Consider the following 26,581-nt stretch of genomic DNA (forward strand, 5'->3'; position numbering starts at 1 on the left):
ATATGCGGTATGGTGAAGGAACACAATTACTATGGTTCTCTCTCTCACTTCAGGATGTGCTTTGGTGTGAGGTCCTCAGGGACATCCTGTTGGAGGAGAAGGAAGGTGCCTCCTCGGTTTTGGAGGGTGCTATTCAGAGAAGCCTTTGCCGGTTTCCAGGGTGGGTGTTTGGCTTCTTCAGAAGGGCTTGGCCTGCCCCTTTTGGTCTATTAGGAGCGCTAGCCTCTCTGGACTGCAGTGGGGCCTGGGCAGGGGCCTTCACAGCCTCTGTCCTCATTCACAGAAGATGCATCAGGTAAGCACAGAATTAAACTACCTGAGATGTAACTGGGGAGGAACCGTAGTGGAACATTTTGAAGAGCCTAAGGCGACCTTCATTTAATTTACATTTTCAGTCCCTTACATAGTGGAGTCAAAGACTGACAGAGAGACACAGCACTTCTCCAGAAGACCATTTCTATCTGTCCTTAGCCCACTTTTGGCAGAGAAAACCTCTCCTCAGATATATCCAATCTTGACTCTTCAATCAATCAATCTTGATTTTTCCTTATGGGCAGAGAAACTTTGAAAAATTAATTTTAATGCACCAGATTTTAATTTCACCCGAGATACGTCGTTTATGCTAGAACATAGAGGTAATGGAGTGTCAGTTAAATTTATAATGGTTTTGTGGGTATGTTTAGCTGGGCTCGTGAAGAGTTATCATGAGCCTTAAGTGTGAATTTCAGAGACAGATTGTTTAGTAGTATTGAAACGTCTTCACTTGCTCAATGGAGTTCAGAAATCACTTCTGACTTGGAACCATAGATATGAAAACAAACAAACAAACAAAACTTTAAAAGCTAGTCCACCAGATGTCCTGCCACCAGAGCTGTGGTCACAGCCCGGGGCTCTATGCCCATCCCCTTTTCTGACCCTAATGGAAGGCCCAGACTTGGCGAGATGAGGACATAATCACTAAAATAGAGATAGTATCTTCCTTCACTTTCAACTTGAGTCAGATTTGATAAGCCTCACTCTTCTGTTCAGTTTTTGCCACCTTTTTCTGATAATTTTAATCTGTGTTACCTCTTAGTGTGTTTTTAACTCCTAAAACTTGTCTGATTGTTAGATGAAAATAGAAAATCAGCAGGGCTGTGGGATTTGCCTCATTCACCCCCTTTTGCTATAAATGCCTTCCCACAGCGAGGGGATGCGTTGTCTGTCTACAGCACATGACACTGACTCGGGTCCTCCAGGCAGATGACTAATGGGTCCTGAGCTGCCCACTGCTTTTTACCAGCTCCAGCACAGATTTGCTATGCTTAGCAGCTCCTGCCTCATACCCCCCATGGGGAGCCATCTAGTGACACCGTCAGGCTGGTGCCACTACCACTGGCCTTGGCAGTGAGGAGGCGAGCCTGGAACACTGAGGAAAACTGGCATTTGACAGGGAGCATCCTCAGGTGCTGATGGCACGAGTCTTGCCTGAGTTCCCAAAGGAGACAGGTGATGTGATGACCTACCATGCCAGAAACACAAGAAAGCTGGCATCAGGGGAGCAAAAGGCAAGGGGTAAGCCTGCAGTAACCCATAGACAGATGCCGTCACACATTGCAGCCTTGAGACAGGCTGCTATGGAACCAATATGTGATCTTCATTGAAGCTGTGTCTTGTCTTGGCCTTCACTGCTGGTGACCTTGGTCAATTCCATTACCTCTCTGAGCCTCCATTTTTCCCGTCCGTATAGTGGTGGTGGTGATACTTGCAGGTGGTGAAGGTGAGAAACAATGTAGGTTAGGCACTTAGTTCCTACATATTGATAAACTCAAGACATAGTAGCTGTTATTTGTATTATTAAAGAACACAGCTGTATATTTCCTTTTTGGAGATATGAACTTTCACTCTTAAGCCTGATAGTTTCAGCTGAAAGAGAATTGTGAAATACTTTATCACGGTTTTAGGTGGTTACTTATCGCTAGAGAGCAGGACTTAGAAAAGTTGTAGAAACAAGCCACCAGGCCAAAAATCTGAATCTCACAGATGTTTGGCTCAAGGCCCAGAGTCTAGGTGAACTTCTACTTTTGCCCAAATAAAGGATTGTTTTTTTTTTTTTCTTTTAATATGCTAGATCCCTCTGCTTATCCCAGGACAAGATGAATATTAAGTAGACAGAAGGTTCCTGTCTATGATCAATTCTAATGCCTTTTGTGAAGGGAAATGGTTGTAAATTATTACCAGTTAATTAAATGAGTGTTTCCGTTGAGTCCTGTGTGTAGGCTTTTATCTAAGCCTGTTTAGAATCATGCAACATCAGAGCTAGAAAGGTTTTTAGACAGTCCTCTCATTTCATGACCAAGGAGACAGAGTCGGGATGTAAGTGACTTGTTCGGCTTCTGCCAAGTGATGCCAAGGGAAGGCAAACACAGGGTAGGGGTGTAGAGGGGAGGGAGGGGATCCTAGAGATCTAGTGGGAACATCAAGCAAACAGAGCAGGATGCCTAGGCCGTGGGCCCATGAACTCCACACGCTACTGGTATGCCTTGGTGTCATTTTGGCGTGCATTTATATTTTGTGAAGTGCTCTCACATGTTTATTATAGCATGTGGGGATATTATTCCCATTTTATAGGTGATGAAATTGAGGTGATCAAATGCAACTTCCAATTCAACTCATTAGACTAAATCAACAGATATTTGTTGAGTGTTTATTTGGTTCAAGGAACTTTGTTAGGCCCTTTGGGGAACATAAAAGTGTCAGATCCTGCTGGAGTGGAGCTTACAGACTTACTGCAAGTGACAAGATATAAGTATATGAAATTTTATCTAATTGTTCAAGGGCATAGGTAAGTATTCAGATAATACTCAAGGTAGGAATTTTGAGACTAGAGGGATCAATGCTCATGTCAAGATCTTCCTGGGAAAAGTTCTTTCCTTCAGCTCCTATGGCTGGTTCATTTTCACCAGGTACACTGGGTTCCATATCCCACCTGTAGCCCTAGGGAGCTACTTTGGGAAATCCTGAACACCTGGAGATAATCCCAGCCCTAGGAATAATTCAGTAAAGGTTTGAATGAGTGGCTAGGTGAAGAGAGACTTTCCAAGCAGAGATGACAGCATGAGCAAAGGAACGGCTAAGCCATGGTGAGGAGACAGGCCTGACTGGATGAGCAGGTTTAAAGAATGGAAGCTTGAAAAAGAGGTTTGGATAAATTAATGTGGAGGCAGTGAAAGGGAACCCAGGTAGCCCAGAGAGCCAGGTGGAGCGGCTTGAGTTTTATTCTGAAGGCACTGGGAAGCCAGCTGAGGCTTCCAAGGGGAAAGTTGATGAGAGCGGCCCTTGGGAAAGGGTATCTGGGTGGTGAGGTATAGACTCTTTGTTTTCCTACCTTAAAAGTTTTTAACTTTGATGCAGCCCAACTTATCACTTTTTTTTTTTTTTTTTTGTCGCTTGTACATATTCTTGTACTTGATGTCATGTCTTGCACTTGGATGTCCTACCTAAGAAACCATTGTCTAACCCAAGGTCAGGAAAACTTACTCCTATGCTTTCTTCTAAGAATTTTATAGTTTTAGCTCTGTATTGGGTCTCTGATCCATGTTGAGTTCATGTTTACATATGGTATAAGGTACAGGCCACCTTCATTCCTTGGCATGTGGATATCCAGTTGTCCTAGCACCATTAGTTAAAAAGAATATTCTTTTTCCATTTAATTGTGTTGGTACTCTCATGCCCTGTGGTAATCCTTCCCTATCACTTGTCCTATTTTCCTTACCCTTGCGTCCAGGCAACCCCTGATCACCTTTCTGTCACTATAGATTAGTTTGCCTTTTCTAGACAGAATGTACTCTTTTTTTGTTTGGTTTCTTTCATTCAGTATTCTTCCATGCTGTTGTATGCATCAACAGTTCATTCTTTTTATTATTGAATGCTATTCCAGTATATGGCTATACCACATTTTAAAAACTCCTGTGAGCATTTGTGTGCATGTCTTTGTATGGACATATGCTGTCTTTAATCTTGGGTGTATACCTGGAGCGGAATGGCCGGATCAAATGGGAGGTGTGTGTGTTGTGTAACTTTTTAAGAAAATGTCAAACTGTTTCCAGAGTAATGGTGCCATTCTACAGTCACATCAATAGTGTGTGAGAATTCCAGTTATTCCGTATTTGTGCAAACAGTATGGTTGGACTTTTCAATGTTAGCCATCCTAAGAGGTATATATTGTTATTGCATTGTGGTTTTAATTTGCATTTCTCTAATGAGTGATGATGTTGAGCTTGTTTTTATGTACCTATCTGCCATCTGTATATCTTCTTCAGTGAAACATGAAGTGATGAAACCCATCTTTGAAAAGTTAGATTGTTCGTTTTATTAGTGAATTTTGTAAGTCCTCCATTCTGGATACAAATACTTTATCAGATATAGGATTTACTCCTAATCTGTTTTATACTATTTTCAACTATTTTCTCCTAATCTGTGATTCATATTTCATACTCTTGAGCAGGTCTTTCAAAGAGAGAAACTTTAATTTTGATGAAGTCCAATTTGTCATTTTTTTCTTCCATGGATTGTGCTTTTGGTTTCATATCTAGAAAAATTTGTCTAACCCAGGATCCTCCCAACTTTCCCTTGTGTATTTTTCTTGAAGTATTAAATTTTTAGGTTTTTCTTTAGGTCTGTGATCCATTTTGAGTTAATTTTTGTGTAATTTACAATGTAAGAGTTGAAGTTCACTATTTTGCATATAGACATCCATTGGTTACAGCGCCATTTGTTGAATTAATACTACTTGTGCATTATAATGTCATTTTAAAAAAGTCCATTGTTATGGGTGAATGGATAAAGAAGATGTGATATATATATATATATATATATATAATGGAGTATTACTCAGCAATCAAAAAGAAGGAAATCTTGCCGTTTGCAACTACATGGATGGAACTAGAGGGTTTTATGCTAAGGGAAATTAGAGAAAGACAAATATCATATAACTTCACTCATAGGAGGACTTTAAGATACAAAACAGATGAACATAAGGGAAAGGAAGCAAAAATATAAAAATAGGGAGGGGGATAAAACATAAGAGACTCATAAATATGGAGAACAAACAGAGGGTTACTGGAGGGCTTGTGGGAAGGAGGATGGGCTAAAATGGGTAAGGGGCATTAAGGAATCTACTCCTGAAATCACTGTTATACTATATGCTAACTAACTTGGATGTAAATTAAACAAAAAGAAAAGCCTATTGCTTTCTGAGTTTTGACAGCGCCCAGGAGTGCCCTTCTGACCCACAGAAGTGGTCTATTGGAGAGAAGTGTTAGTATAGTTATTTCTCCCTGAATGTCTGTTACAGAAAGAATGCTAAATGCATCCATTTCTATGTGAAGCCTCCCTAACACTCTGGCCTCAGCCTTTTTCTGTTGGACATTCTCTCAGTGCTTTGGATGATGACATAGCTAACCCATGCCCTGACATTGGAGGCCATAAAGCTGAGAAGGAAAATTATTTGAACCAAGTGGATGTGGGATGTAGCAAACCTTGGGGCCTAGAACAAACTGTAGTTCTAGGGAGAAAATAGGAAGCTCCTAGGATTTTGGACCTAACCACTACACAGGATGTGGGAAACAGAGCCTGATGGCACATAGAAGAGGTGCAGAGGTTTTAGTTGATAGCAAACTCAACCTGGCTCACTAGGGCTTCTCATAGTGCTCATACAGTCTGTAGCTGCATCAGCAATGGACAGTGTCACTGACAACATCAAGGTTGGTGTTATTTTGCTCTCCTCTGTAAGGACCCAGTCATACCTACAGGCTGATGTTCTCTTTTTAAGGGTATATGGATAAGTTAAGGCATATCTGGAGGAAACTGATCTGAATGTGGAAGGAGGAGAAAACCATGCCTTGTAGGAAGCTACTGAAGGAGCTTGGGATATTCACATTGTGTTAACTTATTTACTCATTAGTTCCACGAATGTTTCAGTCCTCTTATGTTCAAGGTAGATTCTAAGGGACAGGGCATGATGACTGCAGCATGATGTGGGTTCTAGCAACGGTGTCTAGAATGGTGCAAAGTTGTCCAACTGCTTGAAGAGGTCTGGGAAAATTGGGGCGCCTGGGTGGCTTAGTCGGTTAAGCATCTGACTCTTGATTTCAGCTCAGGTCATGATCTCATGGTTGTGAGATTGATCCCTGCATCAGGCTCTGCACTGGACATTAAGCCTGCTTAAGATTCTCCCTCCCTCTCTGTCTGCCCCTCCTCCACTCGTGCGCGTGAATGCACGTTCTCTCTCTCAAAGGGAAAAAAAAAAAAGGTCTGGGAAGGTCTTCCTATAAGGATGAGTTTTGAGTTTTTTCTTTTTTAATTTTTTAAAGTTCTGATGGAGACTGAATGTGAATGGGGGAGGGGCAGAGAGAGAGGGAGACAGAATCTGAAGCAGGCTCAGAGGAAGAAACACAGAGGAAGAAACAGAGGGCTTAGCATGGTTTAAAGGCAACCCGAGAGAGAAAGAGGTGCTGGAAAGGAGCGCGCGCGCGTGAGCGCGAGAGAGATATGTTGGAAAGGAGTCTGAGAGAGAAAGAGAACAGTGAGAAGATGAGGAGAGTGGGTGCCCTGGAAATAAGGAGCAACGAAATCATAAAGAAGGAAGCTGTCAAGAGGATCAGAGCTGCAGAAATGAATGGACATGAAAACACGTATCTTTGTATTTGACAGTGGTTCTTTCTTTTTTTTGTATTTTGTATTTGTCATTGGTTGCAGGAGCTGTTTCGATGCCCAAAGGAGGCAGAGGATCAGATTGTAGGGGTAAAATGGATGTTTGAAGGTATAGAGGGGAGGCGATAACTGTTTTTAAATAGTTGACTAATTTTCTTTGGCTGCCAATTTGGATAATCTTTTGGGTACAGATGGTAGGACACCCTACTCAAACTGGCCAAAGCAAAAGGAATTTATAGGCTCAGATAACTGAAAAGTCCAGAAGAATCCAGCCTTGCTTGATCTAAGGATGTCAGTGACAATAAGGCCTGGTCTCTTTCTGTCTGTCGGCTTTCTCTTTGTAACTGGCTTCCTTCTTTAGCCCAATGTGGTGACAGGAAGGGTGCTGGACACTCCCAAGTTTATGTCCTTCTAGATTAAAGCTCAGCAGAAGTGAGATCTTGTCTCTTCCTTATAGATCCAGGATTCCTGATTGGATCCAGTTAGATTTTGTGCCCACATCTGAGCCAGTTACTGTGGGTAGGGAATAGTGATTACTCAGATGATTGGTTATAGGGTACGTGTCAGCTCCAGGCCAGCCATCGTGGCTGGAAGAATTCAGTGCCTTGACTGGAGAGGCCTGGGTCACATGTCCAATCTGGAACTAGGAGTAGAATCCCAGCTGTACCTCTGGACCACCATAAGGGAGGGATAGTTCTCAAATCAAGCGGAAGTGCTGTTCCTGGAGGCTGGAATGGATGTTCTACCTGGAGAGAAAATAGCCACCGTAGCTGTAGAGGAAAGACTAGTATCAATGCATGGAAACTAATGGTGGAAACACTTCTGCTTTTGGAGAGAGATACATTTTTACCCCAAAACCCAGTATACTCTTAAACATGCATATGAAACCGCAAACAGCAGTTTCACAGCATAGCACTTTTCCTTACTATGTGACATGCGCGTATCTTCTGTTGCAGAATCCCTGTTGTGTGCAACCCACGCCATTGTTTTCCCGTCAGACTGATGGTGGACCAGTAGTTTGTAAAGCCCTCTTCTAAGGTCAGGGGTCTTAGCTGGGCTAGGCTTGACGCTGGTGTTTGAGGCTGACTTTTCCATGGTGACGGTGGCAGTGGTCAAAAATGAGGAAGCAAACCCGTTTTACTTGTGAGGGCTCCTGATTCCGTGTGGTGGCACCTCCGGCCGTCAGAGCAGCTCTGGGCCCGTGGGGGTGGGGTGGCCTTCTTTGTGGGCCCGCAGGGCAGTGTTGCAGGGAGTTTACGGGCTGGCCGTGGACCGCAGGATCTCGGAGGCGGCCCCGGCAGTCTGTCTGTCTGTCTGGAGGCTGGCAGCAGCTCCTTCTGTGCCAGCAGCAGTTTATATTGTGAGTTGAATGTGTGTGCATGCCTGTGCTTTCTGCCAGGCCTTTATACTGAAGATGAGGGAGTGGCTTGTAAAAATAACATATTTTTGACTTGAAACAAGTCAAGGCAGAGAGTGGAGACAATTAGAGACTGACATCCTGTTTAGTCATCTCTCCAGAGAGCTCTATTTTCAGAACTGTTCCATAAAGGTTCACAAGTGGTGTTAAGATAGTTAAGGGGTTATTGTTAACTAAGCGGTAGTCATGAGGTAAGTAGCCGGTTTGAACACTGGGGTGATCTACAGTGTGGTAACACCGTGACAGCAGAGTTTGTGCAGAAGAATGGGGGGTTTATAAGAATAGGCTGTTGTACAGGTGACACTTTCTGAGTCAGAGCAAAACAGGCATCTTTTATTTTGAAAAAGTATGGAATTGGAGCGTGGTATTAAAAAAATATGTAAGGTCAATGCATTTTTTCCACCAGTCTTTGTCACCTATGGGTGCAGTAAAAACAGTAAATAGCAGTGTGAAGGCTCTTTGAGCTCATCTGGTGGAAGCCATGCCAGAAATGCTAAATAGTGATGTCACTGACTTTTGAATGAGAACAGCGAAGCTAGGGGTGGTTAAAGACCTTGCCCAGAGACCTGAACCAGCTGGGGCAGTCAGGCTAGAGGCCATGTCCTTGCCTAGTTTGGACACGATACCATACGATTTGCAGCTTCTTAAATGTAATATTCTACCAAAAATGACCCGTTGTATCTGTACTCAGCTTCTCTGGACCTCTCTCTCTCAGATGAAAAGTGAAAGGCAGAAATGGAGCCATGGCTGAATCTGACAAGATTTTGACAGCTGTAAATTCACATATTGGGGGCCAGAAGAACCTCACAGTCCAAGGCCCAGAGGTGTTCTTGGGGAGTTCAAGGTTAGCACGCAGCACGGAGAGGGCAGAGCCTGTCTACCTGGACTGAGTGTGATCAGAGCAGATCTAGAGGGCGCTGCCCAAATCCGGAGGCATGCTGCATGAGGGTCTTTGGGAACCCTAGTGTGTGTGGAGGATGAGACCTAGCTGGGAGACTGCAAGCTGCCTCGTTTGCAGAGCGGATGTCTTGATATCTCAGAGCATAGATTAAGAGCTTTAAAGGATGTTGACGCTCCGGGAATGAGCAAGAGCAGTGCATGCAAAGCTCCTGAATTGCCTTCCCTGGTGCTTCCTGAAGATGAACTACACTTAGAGAAAATGGTAGAGATGGAGACAGTATTCTCCTACTTTTTACTTCCTAAAAGGAAAGGTTGCAACTGACTATGCCACATTTGTTCATTACCTTGTATGTTGCCATTGTTTCTCTATTTCATACACCCGCCATGTGGGTTAATAAAATGTTGCCCTGACGTCAGCTAGGAATGTCTCAGAAACAGTGACCAAGTTTTTGCGTACTTCTCAATAACATCACAAGGAGCCAAAATGGAAGAGAATACAATTCAAGACCAGGAAAACTTATTGAAAGAACTGTTTCTCTTAGATTTGCTTTTTTATCTTTGTAGTTTCTTGTGCACTCGTTTCTTATTCCCCTACTGTTGAATGAAAGACTGCTGAGGTCTGATTTATGGCTGTGATTTGCACAATGTAGACCTCTTTGTAAAGAATTATTTGAGGCCCTCAAAAAAAAAACTTTACAGTTAGAATATGACACACAATTCTTTTCTCTTTCTAGGTGGATCTGGAGCCAGAAGGGAAAGTATTTGTGGTAATAACCCTAACAGGGAGCTTCACTGAAGGTAAGGATAAGTTTTGGCTGTTCCTGGTATAAGTTAGTTCATACTCAGCAAGAATTTCTAACATGGAAATTATAAAAAGAGCATTTTGTAGAAGATGCTTTAGAAAATTGTTTTATGTTGGGTGGGCTGGTGTTTTGTTTCTAAGGATCTATTGCTTTGGGTTGCCAGATTCAATATATTTGCTAAATCTGACAATCTCGTGATTTAACATATGCACTGAGTTTTATTTTCTTCATCATCATTTTAGCCGAATTGGTTCTTGCCTCTTTTCGTTCATGCCTATTAAATTGTGCTTCAGCTTTTTGCCTTGGGGCCAACCTTTTAGTTTGCCCCTGAATGTGTTAAAAATTTAAGGATCATGTTCCCTTTCTTATAATCTTTGTCTCATTCTCTCCTTTAAAGGATTCTATTCCTCTTCCACTTCCCATCCCTAATTTTCTAAAAAATAAATGAGGTAAAATTTACATATAGTGAAATGCACAGATCATAAGTGAAGAATTTGAGCTTTGGCAAATGCACACAACCATGTAAACAACACCCCAATCCAAAATAAAGAGCATTTCCACCACTCTGAAAGTTCCCTTTCTGCCCTTTCCCTGTCAGCCTCCCGATGCAATAAATGGGATGTTTTATTTTGTTTTCTCACCGTAGTTTTTTCTATTCTCGAAGCTTATGTAAATGGAACTACATAGTATGTTCTCTTTTGTGTCTGATTTCTTGCGCAAAGCATAATTTCTTTGAGATCCACTCAGGTCATTGTGTGTGTCAGCATCCTATTCCTTTCTATTGCTGAGTATTCCATTACATAAACGTAGTAGAACGTGTTTACCCATTCTCTTCTTCATGGACATTTGGAGTCTTCCCTATTTTTGGTTATTATGAATAATGCTGTTATGCCCATTCTTATACATACATTTTTGTTGATGTACACTTTCATTTCTCTTGGGTAGATATGTAGTGATGGAATTGCTGGATAATAAAGGAGATACATGTTCGACTTTATAAGAAACTCTTAAATGTATGGGGTGCCTGAGTGTCTCAGTCTGTTAAGCATCTGACTTGGGCTCAGGTCATGATCTCGCGGTGTGTGAGTTCTCCCTCTCTCTTTCTGCCTCTCCCCCACTCCTGTGCACATGTGCCCGCATGGGCACTCTCTCTCTTTCAAAAATAAATAAACATTAAAATTTTTTTAAAAAACTCTCAAATGTTTATCTAAAGTGGTCATATTTTTATATTCCCACGGGCAATGTATTGAACATTCCAATTATCCCATATCCTCGCCAATACTTGGTATGTTTATCCTCTTTAATTTTAGAGATTCTAGTGGGTATAAAATAATATCTTGTGGTTTTAATTTGCATTTCCCTGATGTTGAATACTTTTTCATGGGCTGATTGGTCATTTTCTTCCTAAGTGCATGAAGTCTTTTGTTTTCTGAAACTGAGTTTGTCTTTTTATTATTGATTTATAGGAGTTTGTGTTTCTAGATAAGCATCCTTTGTGAGAAATTTGTATTGTGAATAGTTTCTCCAAGGGTGTGGCTTGCCTTTTCACCTTCTTAACACTTGAGCTGAAGTTTTAAATTTTTCTGAAGTCCAGGGACACCTTGGTGGCTCAGTTGTTTATGCATCTAACTCTTGATTTTGGCTCAAGATCTCACAATTAAGAGATCAAGCCCTGCATCAGGCTCAGGGCTAGTGTGGAACCTGAATAAGATTCTCTCTCTCCTTTTGCTCCTCCCCTGTGTGTACTCTTTCTCTCTCTCTCAAAAAATAAATGTTTAAAAAAATTTTCTCTGAAGTCCAATTTATCAATCTCTTCTTTCATAGTTTTATATATTTTGTATCCTCCTTAAAAAATCTGTCGTAGTGTCACAAAAATATTCTCCCATTTTCCTTTAGAAGCTTTTATTTTTTTTTAATTTTTTTTTTTTTTAACGTTTATTTATTTTGGGGACAGAGAGAGACAGAGCATGAACGGGGGAGGGGCAGAGAGAGAGGGAGACACAGAATCGGAAACAGGCTCCAGGCTCCGAGCCATCAGCCCAGAGGCCGACGCGGGGCTCGAACTCACGGACCGCGAGATCGTGACCTGGCTGAAGTCGGATGCTTAACCGACTGCGCCACCCAGGCGCCTCTCTTTTAGAAGCTTTTAGGCTTAGCTTTTATGTTTAGGTCTGTGTTATGTTATATTTAAGTTTTTGTTCCTTCTTAATATTTGTGTGTGAAGGGGTTGACCTTTCTTTTCTGCATCCTCTAATCCAGTTGTTATACTACCTACCATTTGTTGAAGACTTTCATTTTTCCATTGGATCACCTTGGAACCTTTGTCACCAATCAATTGGCCCCACTGTGGATCTATTTAAGGGTTTTCTATTTTGTTCCATTGATCTATTTTTTCTATCTTTATGCCAGGACCACACCATGTTTATTGCTATTGCTTTATAGTAAGTCTTAAGGTTAAATAGTGTGAGTTTTCGAAATGTGTTCTTTTTGATTGTTTGTTTGAAGGTTATTTTAGTTGTTCTCAGTATTTAAAATTAAAAAAAATTTTTTTTGAATGTTTATTTATTTTTGAGACAGAGAGACAAAGCGTGAGCAGGGGCAGGGCAGAGAGAGAAAGGGAGACAGATTCCGAAGCAGGCTCCAGGCTCTGAGCTGTCAGCACGGAGCCCGACGTGGGGCTTGAACTCATGAACCATGAGATCATGACCTGAGCCGAAGTCGGATGCTTAACTGACTGAGCCACCCAGGTGCCCCACAGTATTTAAAATTTTGATGTCAGTTTTAGAGTCAGCTTATCAATTTCCACACAAAAGCCTGTCGGATTTCAAATTAAGTTGTATTGAATCTATAGGTCACTTTGAGGAGAACTGACATCTGAACAATTGTGAACATCTACAAATCCATAAACATGGTATATTTCTCCATTTACCAATGGCTTTTAATGTTTCTCATCTATACCAGTATTAACATTTCTATATAATTTTCAATATAGAGATCTTGTACATTTTTAAAAATGTATTCCTAAGTATTTTAAACTCTTGATGCTGTTATAAATGGTATTTAGAAGTTTTAATTTGAAATTGTTAGCAGTATATAGAAATGAATTTTTTTGTTTGTTTCTTGACTTTGCATCCTATGACCTTAAAAAACATTCCATTATTACTTCTACTAGAGTATTTTTTTTGGCGGGGGGGGAGATATCTTAGGATTTTCTCTGTAAATAATCATGTTGTCTATGAATAAAGGCAGTTTTCTTTTTCTTTCCTAATACTTATGGCTTTTATTTCCGTTTCATGTCTTATTGTGCCTGGAGGCCTCTAGGACAGACCTCCTTGTCTCATAACTAATTTTAGAAAGAAGGAATTTAGTCTTTCCCTACTAAGTATAATGTTAGGTATATGCAGTTTGTAAATACTTTTCATCACAATTGAGGAAGTTCTTTCAAGTCCTAGTTTTCTGATAGGTTTGTTTTTTTTCTTCTTTTTCTTTTAAATCAAGAGTAACTTAAATTTTAGCAAGGGCTTTTTCTTATGGTTTTTCTCTTCTTTATTTTCTAGCAGGCAGCTAAAATACTGGTTAGCACCTTAAAAGCCTTGTGAAGGCTTTTGAGAGTGGGATTTTTTTTTAACCCTTCCCCCTTAGTTCTTGGACAAATTCCATAGTCCTGGGACATAGTTTTCACTCATAAGGTGTAATCAAGTTGGGGTTTCAGTAGAAAGCCCAAGGTGTTTTAAGTCCCTTTAACTTTATGGGACTTGGGCTTCAGACTCACTGTCCCACAGTGAGAAACAGAAATCTCATCTCCTTTCTTGCAGCCTTCTAGTTCTTGCTTTTTGGGGACCTTTTCGAATCTCCCATGCACATGCACAGATTGGAGGAGTTAATAGATTTGGGGATTCTTGTCTCTGTGGCCTTCTTTTCAGGTGTTCTCTGCTCAGTTTCCCTTCATCTGTTTCTGAATCTTGTCATTTTACTCCTCAGGCCGATGAAACCCTAGCTTTCTGTTTGAATTCTGTTGACTTGACCCTTTGCAGCCGGCGGAATAATCTTGGGAGATGGCCCATAAATAATGGATCTTGACCAGTGCAACTCCCTTCTTTCACGTGTCAGATTCCCTCCAATTTCTGTCCTTTTTTGGTTGCTCTCCAGTGTTTTTAACTAATTGTTTTAAGATATATTTTATAGAGGCTTTAATTCTTTTCGGTGGGAGGGTTAGCCAATTAAAAACTACGCCACCATTACTAAAATCTTTGTGAACGTTTTTAAGCATGTGGCTTGGTGGTTTGTCCATTTGATGTTGGCATTTTGCAAATTGGTGACGCCTTTGAAAATTGGTTTTCTCTCCTCTCAGCTGACTGTTCTTATTCGTGTGGGCGAATTGTTTTAATGTTAATGTTTAATTTTTCTGTCGTCTCAGTTGTTGCATCTTATCAGATGTTTTGCTCCAATATGGAAATTAGCAGAAAAGTGGGATACTTGGACGTGAAAAAGCAGTCCAGATTCCAGTTTGATCTGCTCACAGACCTTGTTGTTTTGCTTGGTATCTTGTACATAGGGGGTTTGTGAGAAAAATGAGTCCACTGAGAGTGCAAATAAAATAGAATGTGATATCACAGACCACTGTTGCTAGAACATTCTCATAGCACATGGAACATGGCCAAAACCATGGTATAGACAAACCCGGGCGTGAGAGAAGTGACAGAGTGGGAAGTGGGTGAGGTTCTCCATGTGTTGAACTATCTTTCTGCGCTACGTTACATGGGAGTAAGGCCATGCACATTAGACCACATCTGGATGTGCTGTAGTCATTATGTGACTTCTTTTTTTAAGAGTTATGCCACCTCTGTAGGACTAAATTATATTAAGGTTTTATCCTCTTTAAATGTACACCAGCAACACTAAAACACTGGCACTGGAATTCTTACAGATGTTCTTATTATATTAATTTATTAGTTTTAATGATAAGAAGAAACGAATGCCAAATATTACTAGGGCTGGATTCTTACCAGGTCATTGCAAGGGTAGCCCTTTTAGAGGTGACCCTGGGTAAAATTGGGAGGCTGGCCGAGTTCCTCCTTGGTAAATCCTACATCCCCTGTAAGTTAGTTCTTTTTGCTCTCTGCCTTTAACTGTGTCTTACTCCGGTAAGATGCCTAGTGATCTCCTCTCTCTAGAAACGGTTGGCACTAAGGAAGATAGTGAATTCATGGGCGAATTCACACTGAAGTGATAGTGATCAATATCTTGGTACTCCTTTTAGGTGTGGCTGCATATTTTAAAAGATGCTAAAATTGATGTTTTATCCATGAGAAATAGATTTTTAATGTTGACATTTCAGGAGCGGTGGCATCTTTGTGCGGGATGTATTTTAGAACCTCGGATCTATTCTCTCTAGACTGTGGGAGCATTGCCTTGTCATGTTGGCTCCTAAGCTGGGGTACGGCTTGGGTTTGCACATTGCTGCTGCTTTAGAGCAGAGCTCCCTTGTCACATGCAGAGGACGTGATAGCTGCCTCTCTGTGTTACATGAGGAAATGGAGCCCCACCATGTACCTGCTATAGCTGTGGCAGTGGCCTGAGCCTGGCAGTGTGAGAATGTCCCTGGTTTGGCTTCACTCCTGTCAGCCACTCTAGGTTATCCCTGGCCATAAAATGACAGGCTGACAGATAGGATATTTGGAGCTCTAGTTCTTATCTTTTTTTTTTTTTTTTTTTAATGTTTGTTTAGTTTTGAGAGAGAGACAGAGCACAAGTGGGGAAGGGCAGAGAGAGAGAGAGAGAGAGAGAGAGAGAGAGAGAGAGAGAGAGAGAAAGGGAGACACAGAATCTGAAGCAGGCTCCAGGCTCTGAGCTGTCAAGACGCGAGGTTCGAACTCATGAGCCGTGAGATCGTGACCTGAGCTGAAGTCAGACGCGCAACCGACTGAGCCACCCAGGCGCCCCTAGAGTTCTTGTTCTTATCTTGGATGCTGAAGGACTTTATATTAAAAAAGCACTATGAAGTCGGGTCTGCCCAGTGTCTCGGGATGTCAAACGAGCATCAGCCTGGGATCCCTGAGGGATGGTCAAAGCTCGAGAAATATCGGTTGAGCTTCAGGGTGCATCTGAGGCTGTGGTTTTGAAGGTCAGATGTTAAAATGTGTAATGCTTTGCAAACTGTAGAGTGCTTTACGAAAGTATGCTAGTGGGGTTCCTGTCTCCATGTTCCTATTATGGTAACAAGACCCCTGCCTGGGACCCCATGAATACTCAAGCAGGTTTGTTTTATTTTGACATTATATTTTCAGAAGCCTCAAGAAGTTAGTGAACAATGACTAATATGCTCCTGACTTATCTCTATGCCTATTTTCCTTTCATGACTTCCTTTAGGAGTTCTGCCACCAGCTCAGATTCTAGAATTCCAAAGCTCTCCTTAAGAAATTGCTTACATGGGGCAGTGATCTGCGATATACAGGACGGGTATTAGGAGCTGCTGACTACTCCTCATTTCTTCCTCTCTCATTTTCTTATCTGTCATTAATTATACTGAAAGAGCAGCTAAGGCAAAAAAGCTTTTATTAAATGTAAGACGTGACTGAGAAAGGACATGGGAAATACCTGCTGGGTGCAGACCTGTGATTCGCCACAGATACTGGGGAGATAAAGATGAACAGGACTTAGGCACTTTCCTGAGGGAGCTCGTAGGAGAGAGGGTAGACACGCCCTATGTGTGCAGGACAGGCACCCAGGTCCCACCATGGGAATGGGTCCAAGGCATGGTCGTGGCATGTAGGAATGTGTAATCAGATCAGCCAGAAGGTTTTAGAGAAAGCTTCACAGGGGAGGTGATGTTTAAAGGAAGTTCAAATGATAAACAGAAATGTGCCAGGAGGGGAGGATAGTTTAAGAGGGGAAGACAGTTTGTACAGAGGCACAGAGGTGACAGAGCAGCAGCATGTTCCAGAAACTGAAAGTAGTGGGGAGGCATCGGAGTTTGGGGAGTGTGAGGGAGATGTGGCCAGACACGTGGGAGGGCCTTCTGTGATGGTTTGCCTGGAACGGTCACAGTTTTGTCTCCTATACCAGGGTAACTATTAACAGGGCCACCTTTCACTCTCAAAAGGTTAGAAGATAAATTACGTGGGCATATCACTTCTAGGTTAGTAGAAGTGATGGGTGCCAATGAAGAGTTCCAAGCAGAGAGAAATAAGATCTCCTTTGGTAGCAGTGGGTTCCAGGGGCTGGGAGCTAGGGGGTGTTAGAGCCTAAGAGGAGACAAAGGTGTGGAAAGCTTTTAAGAGACTATTAAAGTGGTCTAAGAGAGAGCTTCGTAGAGCCTGGTTTAAGTTGGAATCTGTGGAGGTGGATGGAGAGAAGCGGACAGCTGTGAGAAATGTATACACAGTATAACCAACAGGAGTTGGCGGCTCACTGGATGTCACGGATGAACAGGGATGAGTCTCAAATGATATTGTGGAGTCATTCACCAGGGTAGAAATAAAGGAATGGAAGGTGATGAATTCAGCTTGAATAGGTGGAGTTTGAAATGCTTGTGGGAAACCCAAGTGGAGATGTCTAGGAGGAATTGGAAATAAGAACTTGAAGTCTGGCAAGAGATCTGGTCCCAAGATAATAGCTGTAGGTGTCTGTGAAAGACGGATCTATGGCCCAGCAAGGAGATTGAGAGACAAAACCAAGGCTGACCGACAGCAGAACTCTGTGGAACACCAGCACGTAATGACTCCAGCTCATGGATTACAACCTGTCCAATCGCGTCTCGGCCTTTTGGCTAAGATCAAGCATACAATCTGTCCCACTCAGTCAAGCTATGTTGAGGGTTTACTGAATGAACACCCATTTTGTTTATATATTCATCACTCATTCAGTAATGTTTGAGTGCTTACTGTGTGCCAGGGACTGTCTCACCAAATAGCATAATGTCTTTCAAATTGGCATCAAAATGTTTGATAATGAAGTTTGAATAAAGAGCAGCACACAAAAGGCTTTGAAAAGTAACGTTTGAATTGGCGTTAACTGTAGTAGCTCCAAAGTTTGGTACAGTGTGCTGTGTGCGGGTTTATTCTTAAGGCTGGGGTAAGAATGAATCTGCTCAAAAACCTACAGAGCTCCTCACTGAATTAAGATGGAACGTGAAAAACTCTTTGTGTAAGTCCCCCTCGGAGCCGAAGGCATAATGTTATCAACTGCATCAGAAACCCATCACCATTGTTCATCTTAACAAAGGCGTTGCTCTTGATCAGATGCAGAATTCCCCTAAGCAGTGCTGTTGAAGTAGACACGGACGAAGTGATTTGTTATTTTGAAGAAGCCGTCTTGTGTGTCACTCTTTATTTCATTCTGACTAAACCTTTCTGGGACTAACAACTGGGTCTGCAACCTAACCAAGACGAAATTGATTGTGGTGATGAAACAGACCTAGATTTCAGTGCCAACTGCTGGATGCTGACAGAGTGGCAGAATCTGACCCTGTTTATGATTGTCACTGTATTGGAATAATTTTTACCTAGAAGAGTGGAGTGACCAAACCACAACCCAAAGAAACCCAACCGAGATTGAAATAAAGGAATCTGATGAAAACGCATCAGAGTGAATTGATAACTGCTATACTTGGAAGAGAAGTAACAGAGAGAAATTAAGTTAAAATAGTGATATCTCCGTGTGAGAACAAATCAAAAATATGTTGCTGCATTGTTATCCTGCTAAGAAATATGGTGTAAGATCTTAAGATTAGGTTTGCCTAAGTGAAGTCTGCCTGACTTACAGTACCTCAAATTTAAATGGTTGGTCCCTAGAAAGAAAAATACAGTCACCACCATCTGTGAGGTAGCTCTGCTTAAAAAGTCAAGCCTGAATCTGGTCAGGCTTCCAGATCTACTCACCGGGTTAGAGGGCGGGAACATTTTTTTTTTAATTTTATTTATTTATTTTTAATTTTTAAAAAATGTTTTATTATTTTTGAGAGAGAGAGACAGAGACAGAGAGCAAGCAGGGAAGGGGCAGAGAGAGAGGGAGACACAGAATTGGAAACAGGGTCCAGACTCTGAGCTGTCCGTTCAGAGCTCAATGCAGGGCTCGAACCCACAGACCAGGAGATCATGACCTGAGCTGTAGTCCGCCGCCCAACCGACTGAGCCACCCAGGCGCCTCGAGGATGGGAACATTTTAAATGACGCTATGGGATGTTATCAGCAAAATCTAGACTGGAGAATTTTCCAGTATGAGAGACTTGGTTTTTTTTCAACCACAAATTGAAAGAAAAGAGAGGGCGAGAAAACCAAAAGAACAGAAGAGTGACATATTCACCAGTTTCAATATATGGACCACATTCTATCCCAGTTCAAACACAAATTGTAAAACAAACAATAACCCCCAGGAAAGCACTGAGGAAATGGGAACAGGGATTGGAAATTATTAAGGAATTATTAATTAAGGAATTATTAATATTACTTAGGTGTGATTATGGTATTGCAGTTGCTTAAAACAAAAAGGGGGCATCTGTTAGAGATAAACTTCGAAATATTTACTAGTGCAATTGTTTGATATTTGACTGGAGCATTTAGTCCATTTACATTCAGAGAGATTATCGCAAGATACGAATTTAGTGCCATTGTGTTACCTGTAACGCTGGTGTTTCTGGTGGTGGTCTCTGTTCTTTTCTAGTCTATATTTGAGATTTACCTTAGAATAATCAAGAAGTGGGAGGAGGGAATGGGGTACAGATAAAATCAGATTAGCCGTGAATTGATTGATGAAGCTGGGTGTGGGCTACATGTGGGTTTGCTAGACTCTTCTATTTTTGTGTGTGTTTGAAATTGTATTTAATAAGTAAAAAATCAAGATAAAACTTCACATTAAAAAAAATCTATTTCCTAGACAAAAACCAGAATCTGGATCGCCTCTGTATCATCAATATGCTGCTTTGACTTCAGACACGTATTACCTATCCTCATTTATAAATTAAAGCTGGTGTTTGTTGGCTCCTTTTTTTTTTTTTTTTGGTCTCTCTCTATTTTATCATTAATTCCCAATTTTTATATATTGTGAAGAGGCAAGTTAAAAATTATGACTAAGGCACTTCAGTACATTTTTTTAAAGTTCTAAATAAATACTAAGCCGTGAGTCAAAAACGGCAGGTAGGAAGAGATGAGTAAGATAATTCCCTTCCTTCCCTCGTACAGTTCTCACTTAAAATGAATGACAAGTAAATCATCTCCTACTAACAATTACATAACATTTTGTACTTGCAAAGTTTAATTTTAAGATAGTTTCCTAAAAGAATAAAGTAAATCAGAAAAATTAACGGTGGAAGTGTCTTTATGAAGATAGTAAGACAGAAGTTCTGTGAGGACAAGCTTTTTCTCCGGAAATCCCCAAGCATGCATGAAGGTATCCTGTACCAGACTTTGTTTTGGCAAGGGGTGGGTGGGTAACTTCTCAAAAAACAAAAATACAACCTGACCAAACAGTTGTCATTTGTGGATTTGAAGCTTGTCTAGAAAACTTTGCTAAAACTTGGACTTGCTTCCCTTCTTTCAGACTCTTACTATGTTACTGGATATTCATTTCTCCTGGGGAGAATATGGAAGGTGCACTTGAATTTGGGGATCTGTTTATTCTTTTTGCCAAAGCAGTGCATTACTGTGTAGAGTAAGGCCTGATTGTTTTATTTTGGGGGGGGGGAGCATTGCCTCAGTGTTTAGCTCAAATTTCCTGTGTCAAACCATTGGTTTAAGACTAATTAAGCTCTGTGCTCAATCATTGTGGCCTCATGCATGAAGGCAGATCAAACATGTTACCGTTTGAAAGCTGCAACCCGCAGTTTCTCACTGTGTCTAATGCTCACAGTGAATGTCAGTTTTATAGGGGAAAAGGTTATCTCTGATGGAGGTTGATGTTCGGTATTCCTTTCTCGTGTTTCAAGCCAGGTGACAGCGTGTTGATTTAATTTTTTTTAATTTAGCTTTTATACCAATGTTTCGTTCCTTTGCTATATTCAGCCTGAGAAGCAAGGGGGCATTTCAGCTTTGGTCCAAGCGGTTCTGTGGCTACCACTGGAAATGAATGCCAGGTTGAGGAAAGGGCAGGAGAGAAAGAGGCTTTGAGGGAGTGAAAAAAGAAGGGAAACTGGAAATGGAAGATACTTTTAAGGGAGGGAGGCTAGTTGTCCAGTGTTATAGTTTGCCTGCTTCTCCTCTCCATCACAGCCAGTTCATTTACTGAATGCCTCCTGAGGACCAGGTACTGGGCTTGGCCTTAATTTAACAAACAGCAGCGGTCGTTGTTGCTTTATTTTCTTTCTGGAAGTGGGATGGCCTCTTACCCTGATAATAGGTGACCTCTCTATTTGATCCAGTCCCGTGTATTATGTCATTTGCTCCCCACACCAAATTTCAGAGGCTGATGTGATGTTCATTATGCAAATGGTGAATCCAGCTCAGAGACACTGGTTGCCGTGGTCTCTTGGGTGGTAAGTGCCAGACGCAGGCACAGCTCAGACTGGGGTGCTGAGGTCCAGTATCCTTCTAGGTCGCCCAGTTATCTGGGAGGCATTTTGTGTTTTCTCTTTATTCTACCTTGGAAGGAAACTGTCTTCTAGGTGGTATAATCTCACCCTCCTTAGAGTTTTGTCATCTTTTGGGATGATATGTTTTTGCAAGGCTTCCCTTGGGTTCCTCGTTTTTAAACTTAAAGACTGATGCTCACCTGGAAAAGGTGCTGTCTTCTCAGATGTCAGACATGGATCAGAGCACTCTAGAAAGAATGAGCTTGAGATTTGTTCAAGTTTTACCGGGATTATCAGTAGGTTCTCTTAATGCAGATCTTAAACTAGAACTTGGAAGGAATTAAAAAGTAAATAAGTTCAGCCTAGGGTATGATCGGCATATTTGTGTAGTTATACCCCAATCACCATTGGCTTCATCCTGACTACTTCTCTTACTTTCATTAACTGTTGATGGAAACACTCTTAAGTGGTGGTTTTATTCAGAATTTTTCGATTGCTTCTCAAAGTAAGGTTAGACAGACCTCTGAGGGTTCTGAAGACCTATTCAGGAGGTCTGTCGTTCAAAACTAGTTATTTATAATACAAAGATGTTATTTGCCTTTTTAAGTGCACTGTCATTCGCTCAATGGTGCAAAAGAAATGATGGGTAAAACTGCTGACACCTTGGGATGAATCAAGACACCCAGCTATGCAGTTAACATTAGTGTAGCCAACGTCTTCTGCACTGCCAGACAACTGCAGTGAAAAAAAAAAAAGTTTCACTTAATGTCTTCGATGAAGCAGTAAACATTATCAATGTATTAAGCTCAGCCTTGGGCTATATATCTTTATAATCTGTGTGCTAAGATGGGAATTAGGCATAAAGCGTTTCTGCTACATTCTGAAATACTATCATGTCTCAAGGAAAAACACTTGTATGATTGAGTTGTTAGCTGAGCTAGTTGTTTGTTTCTCGTGGAACACCATTTTTACTGGAAAGAATGACAAACTGTAGTAATGGAGCTTTGGGAATTTCTCAGGTATTTTCTTTAAACTGAATAAAGTGAGCCTATTGTGAATGGATTGTTTCCAGGAAACAACTGTGATTGGATACCAGTGATAGAATTGGCTCCTCCAAGACATAATTAGAATTTTGGAAAACATATCTACCATTATGAGCTTGTCAGCTTGCAATACTTAAAAAAACAAAGACTTTTCTCATGAGTTTGTTTTTGATATTAATTAGCAATTGTGTTTTTAAATATTGTATAGTAAAATGTGTCAGCATTTGGAAGAAGATCTTTATGATTCAGTGAATTCATATCTTCAAAATGACCGATGCAAGGTGTTACGAAACCATGTATGGGTTCGAACACACGAACCACGAGATCATGACCTGAGCTAAGGTCAGATGCTTAACCAACTGAGCCACCCAGGCGCCCCTTGAGTCTTTAATTTTTAAGACTATAAAACGCTACCGAGACCAAATTATTTTTAGAATTTATAGTTTAATTTTTCCCTTTATCTTTTTTTCAGAAGCCCAGCACTTTTAATTTAGTGACCACAGAAAGAAGGAACTGACAAATACTTGTGTATGTTGTATGGGGGACTGATGTTAGGTGACAATCAGGTGATACAGGTAACAGAATAATTCAGCAATTTTTTGACACTGTCATCCTGTTTTTCTAGTTATTTTTACTGTGCAGTGAACTTTTTCAGCCAGTTACAAGCCCTTTCTCATCAAAAAAGAAGGTCCAGAAGTGACACCCAAACAACCGGAAGCTGACGGTGGTTTCTAACCTGGGAGATGGCCATTCCGGGTAGCTTTATGCTACACCTCTGCTTGCTTCCAGCAGAACAAGTACAGTCACAGTACTTCTGAGCAAGTGGTTAGAGGTGTAAGTGCTAGAAGCTGAACCTCTAAAATAGCTCAGAGACCTATGGACGGAAGTATCAGCACGTTCACTTCGTGGGGCACTTGCTTATTAACTAGCATGCTGCTTTGAAAACACAGAGTCAGACTAGTCTCTGAATTTTCTCAAGCTTCATTTTGTTGTTGTTGCTGTTGAAATTACATTAATGTGGTATTCTTTGAGTGGAACTGAGATTTAGGTAAAACAGAAATGAGTTCATTTTTTGATAGAAAAATTAATTGCTCCAGAGTCTAGTTTCATTATGCTTCAGTCTCCTTTCTAGCAACCCCTGGCCTCTCAGTTCTTTGTTTCAGATGAAGAGCCAGTTATCCTGTCAGCCCTTTGCTTCGGTTTTCCCCAATAACTCCTTGCCCTGTGTCAGTGGGCAGGTAGAGAGGAGGAAGACCTGTTTCTTCCCTTCTCTCCTGAAACTTATCTTCAGCATCATGGTTTCATCCTGGTGTCTGAGATTTCTCTTCTGGGGCTCAAGTCAGTGCTGAAGGACTCCCTGTAGGAGGTTGAGAGTATGTGTGTGGGGAGGTGGGGGCACAGCGGGCTTAGATTTTTGTAAGTGGCAATTTAGTTCTCACATTATTTTGGAAAAAATCGGTAGCTACCTCTATGAATTTACATTTGGTTACAAAATGCACTGGGCTGAGCAATGCTTGTAAATTATTACCCCTTGGGTCTGGTGGATCAGAAGGACTATCCACATATACACACAGAGAATATGTATGTGTGGTATTATGTGCAGTATGTATGCATGTGCTTATTAATGACACTAATTGATTTCCACAGAATTCAAAGTTTGGTGTGTGGGAGGAGACAAACGATTAGATAAATTAACATAATATGCCAAGTGATAAATGCCATGGAAAAAATAAGACGGGGTCACGACAGAGAGGAGGGTTGGTGTGTGTTGTTCTTTTCCTATGAGATGGCCTTTGTGCCAGAGATCTGAAGGGAGGGAGGGAGGGAGGGAGTGGACAGGGCTGTCTGGGGGAAGAAGGAACAGGAAGTACACAGACCCTAAGGGGCGGGGCATTGTTGGTGAGTGAGAGTTGCAGCGATAGAGGAACATGGCTGGGCTATGACGTCCTGGGGAGGTGCCCGGCGTCCTGGCTGGCATAAGGTCAGCACCCTGGTACTGTCACTTCCCTGTTGGGGAGCATGTCTTGTTACTTAAGTGAAGTTCACTTATATTTGATGCTGGCTGATTGAACATAATCTTTTCTCCTTTGGCTAGGGTCTTGAAAAGCACCATATTACATCCGTTTACAATGATTTAACGTAAGTTGCTGAAGCCTGAACTATTTTAAGTTCATCTTGAAGACTTTCCCAAGTTCTCTGAACTCCAGTGTGGTTTCTTATTGTTCTAAGCTAAATTTGGATCCATTACACAGCTTAGTAAGCATTAAAAGTTCAAATCAACTGTTTGGAGATCCATAACAAGTCCGTGCACCTCTCAATATAATGAGCTATAATTCAATTCTGTTTGTGTGGGTTATTAAGAAATTACTTTTGTGTACTTCACCCACTTAAAAGAGAGAAAACTTAGGCTTAGCTGGAGTCTTCTGTTCTTGAACTTGGGTGGGAACTATCATTTGTTGGGAAGTGTTTTGGTTTTTATTATTATTATTATTATTTTTACTTAAGTAATCTCTACACCCAAAGTAGGGCCCAAACTCATGACCCTGAGGTCAAGAGTCACATGTTCTACCAACTGAGCCATGTAGGTGCCCCTTGTGAAGTGTTAATAAATGTTAGTGATACATCTATTAAACATCTGGGGAGGTAAATAGATTGGAGCTTGATCTGGGTGCTCTGTTGGGACTTAATATATAACTTCTAGAAGCTTAGTTCTAATTGAATTTTGTTGATACTTCCTGTTTCATGTAAACGAGTATACTTCCAATATCTGAGTCCTTGGATTGGGATTTACCAAGTACTGAAAATAGGGCCTTTAAAAACTACAAGAGAGGATCTGTTTTAGAGCAATGAAATCACTTAAGAATTTTGAAAGATATAGAGATTCTCATGCCCCAGACTGAATTGGAATCTCTGGGGAAAAGGCCAGGGAAACAGATTCCTAATAAGCATGTTGGCTGGTTCTAATGGTTATCCACATTTCAATACCCTTGTTGTATCCTAAATCATTTCTAATGTGATTAATGGAAAATTTTGACAGCTGGGAGGTTTGCTAGTTGAAGAAAAAGAACATGTAGGAAAAAGAAAAAACCAAAGACGGGAGTATATTACTCCAGTGTAGTCTTTTAAGTTGACAAAACACCTAATGTTTTAAGAGCTTTTAAAAATACCGTGACATAGACAGGTCGGGTTACAGTTTTTGTGCTTTTAGGAGGAGAAAATGAGACTCAGTGCTAAGGCCTTGCTAATGTCTGCAAACACTCAGGGCTAATGCTGAGACTCAAGCCAGGCTTAAAAGTGGCAAAAGCAGGCTGGGAGTGTTGACAGTATAGCCTATCGGCTATTGGACTGGAGACAAGTTATAGGTATTTCCCTTCTCTTAGAGCAACTGGGACCAGAAAAAGGCAATTTACAGTGATTCTAGTTACAATGGAAGCCAACATTACAAGAAATGTAAGTTTCAAAGGGTTTTCTTGGTACTCCGCCTTTGAAAATTATGGAAGTCAGTTTCTTTCTTATATTTATCAGGGTTGAGCTTACAATGATACTTTTATGCTAATTCTTAGAACTGAGAACAGATCAAATAACTCAGATGTGTTATTTTCTGACTGATTTAAAGGCATGATAACATTTTCCATTTCATGGTAACTTTCTCAACAATGTCATGAAAAGGGATGTATGTACAAGTATTTGAAGACATCATCAGTTTCTCCAAAGGCTGGGCGTGGCTCCATCGGTGTTGATCTTTTCTTCATTGGTGATGGACCTATACCTGGATTTACTGTATCAAGGGTTTGTTGTGATTGGAGTAGCTTGTCAGTGAATTTCATGATCTACATCAGCTACAAGATCTCACTTTGATCTGGTACCTAATTGTTATTGTGTATGTTGTTGCATGGGATGTATCTGATACTCATACTGAGAACAGCAGCCATTCATAGGCAGGGCAAGAACAGGGTAGGTGTAAGCAGGGAGGAATGTCCGAGAAGGGACTCATTTAAAAGTGCTTAGTGTGTTCATTGGCGACCAGTTTTATGCTTTGAGCATTAAGTTTACCTATATCAATATCACTATTGTGGGGATTTGGGGTAATGAAAACTAATGATGAGTTAGGGTATAATAACTCTTAATGCAAGTTGATAGTGTTCGGATGCCGTTCTGTAGAAGGGACTACATATCCCGGTATCACCATCTTATCTAATGCTTACTTAAAATCTGCCCAGGT

At 41.1% G+C, this 26,581-nt stretch overlaps 1 protein-coding gene across 4 annotated transcripts in view; it reads left to right on the top strand.

Moving 5' to 3' along the window:
• The window catches only part of PRKCH (protein kinase C eta), a 233,057-nt gene that overhangs the window by 58,167 nt on the left and 148,309 nt on the right, over positions 1-26,581 (top strand). For all 4 annotated transcript variants that reach the window (XM_045060022.1, XM_045060023.1, XM_003987712.6 and 1 more), the window contains exon 2: positions 9,745-9,808. In XM_045060022.1, coding sequence (XP_044915957.1) covers positions 9,745-9,808 — 64 coding nt within the window. The remainder of the gene's footprint in view (positions 1-9,744; positions 9,809-26,581) is intronic.

Source organism: Felis catus, chromosome B3 (genome assembly GCF_018350175.1).
Source record: "Felis catus isolate Fca126 chromosome B3, F.catus_Fca126_mat1.0, whole genome shotgun sequence".
In the NCBI taxonomy this organism is placed as follows: Eukaryota; Metazoa; Chordata; class Mammalia; order Carnivora; family Felidae; genus Felis; species Felis catus.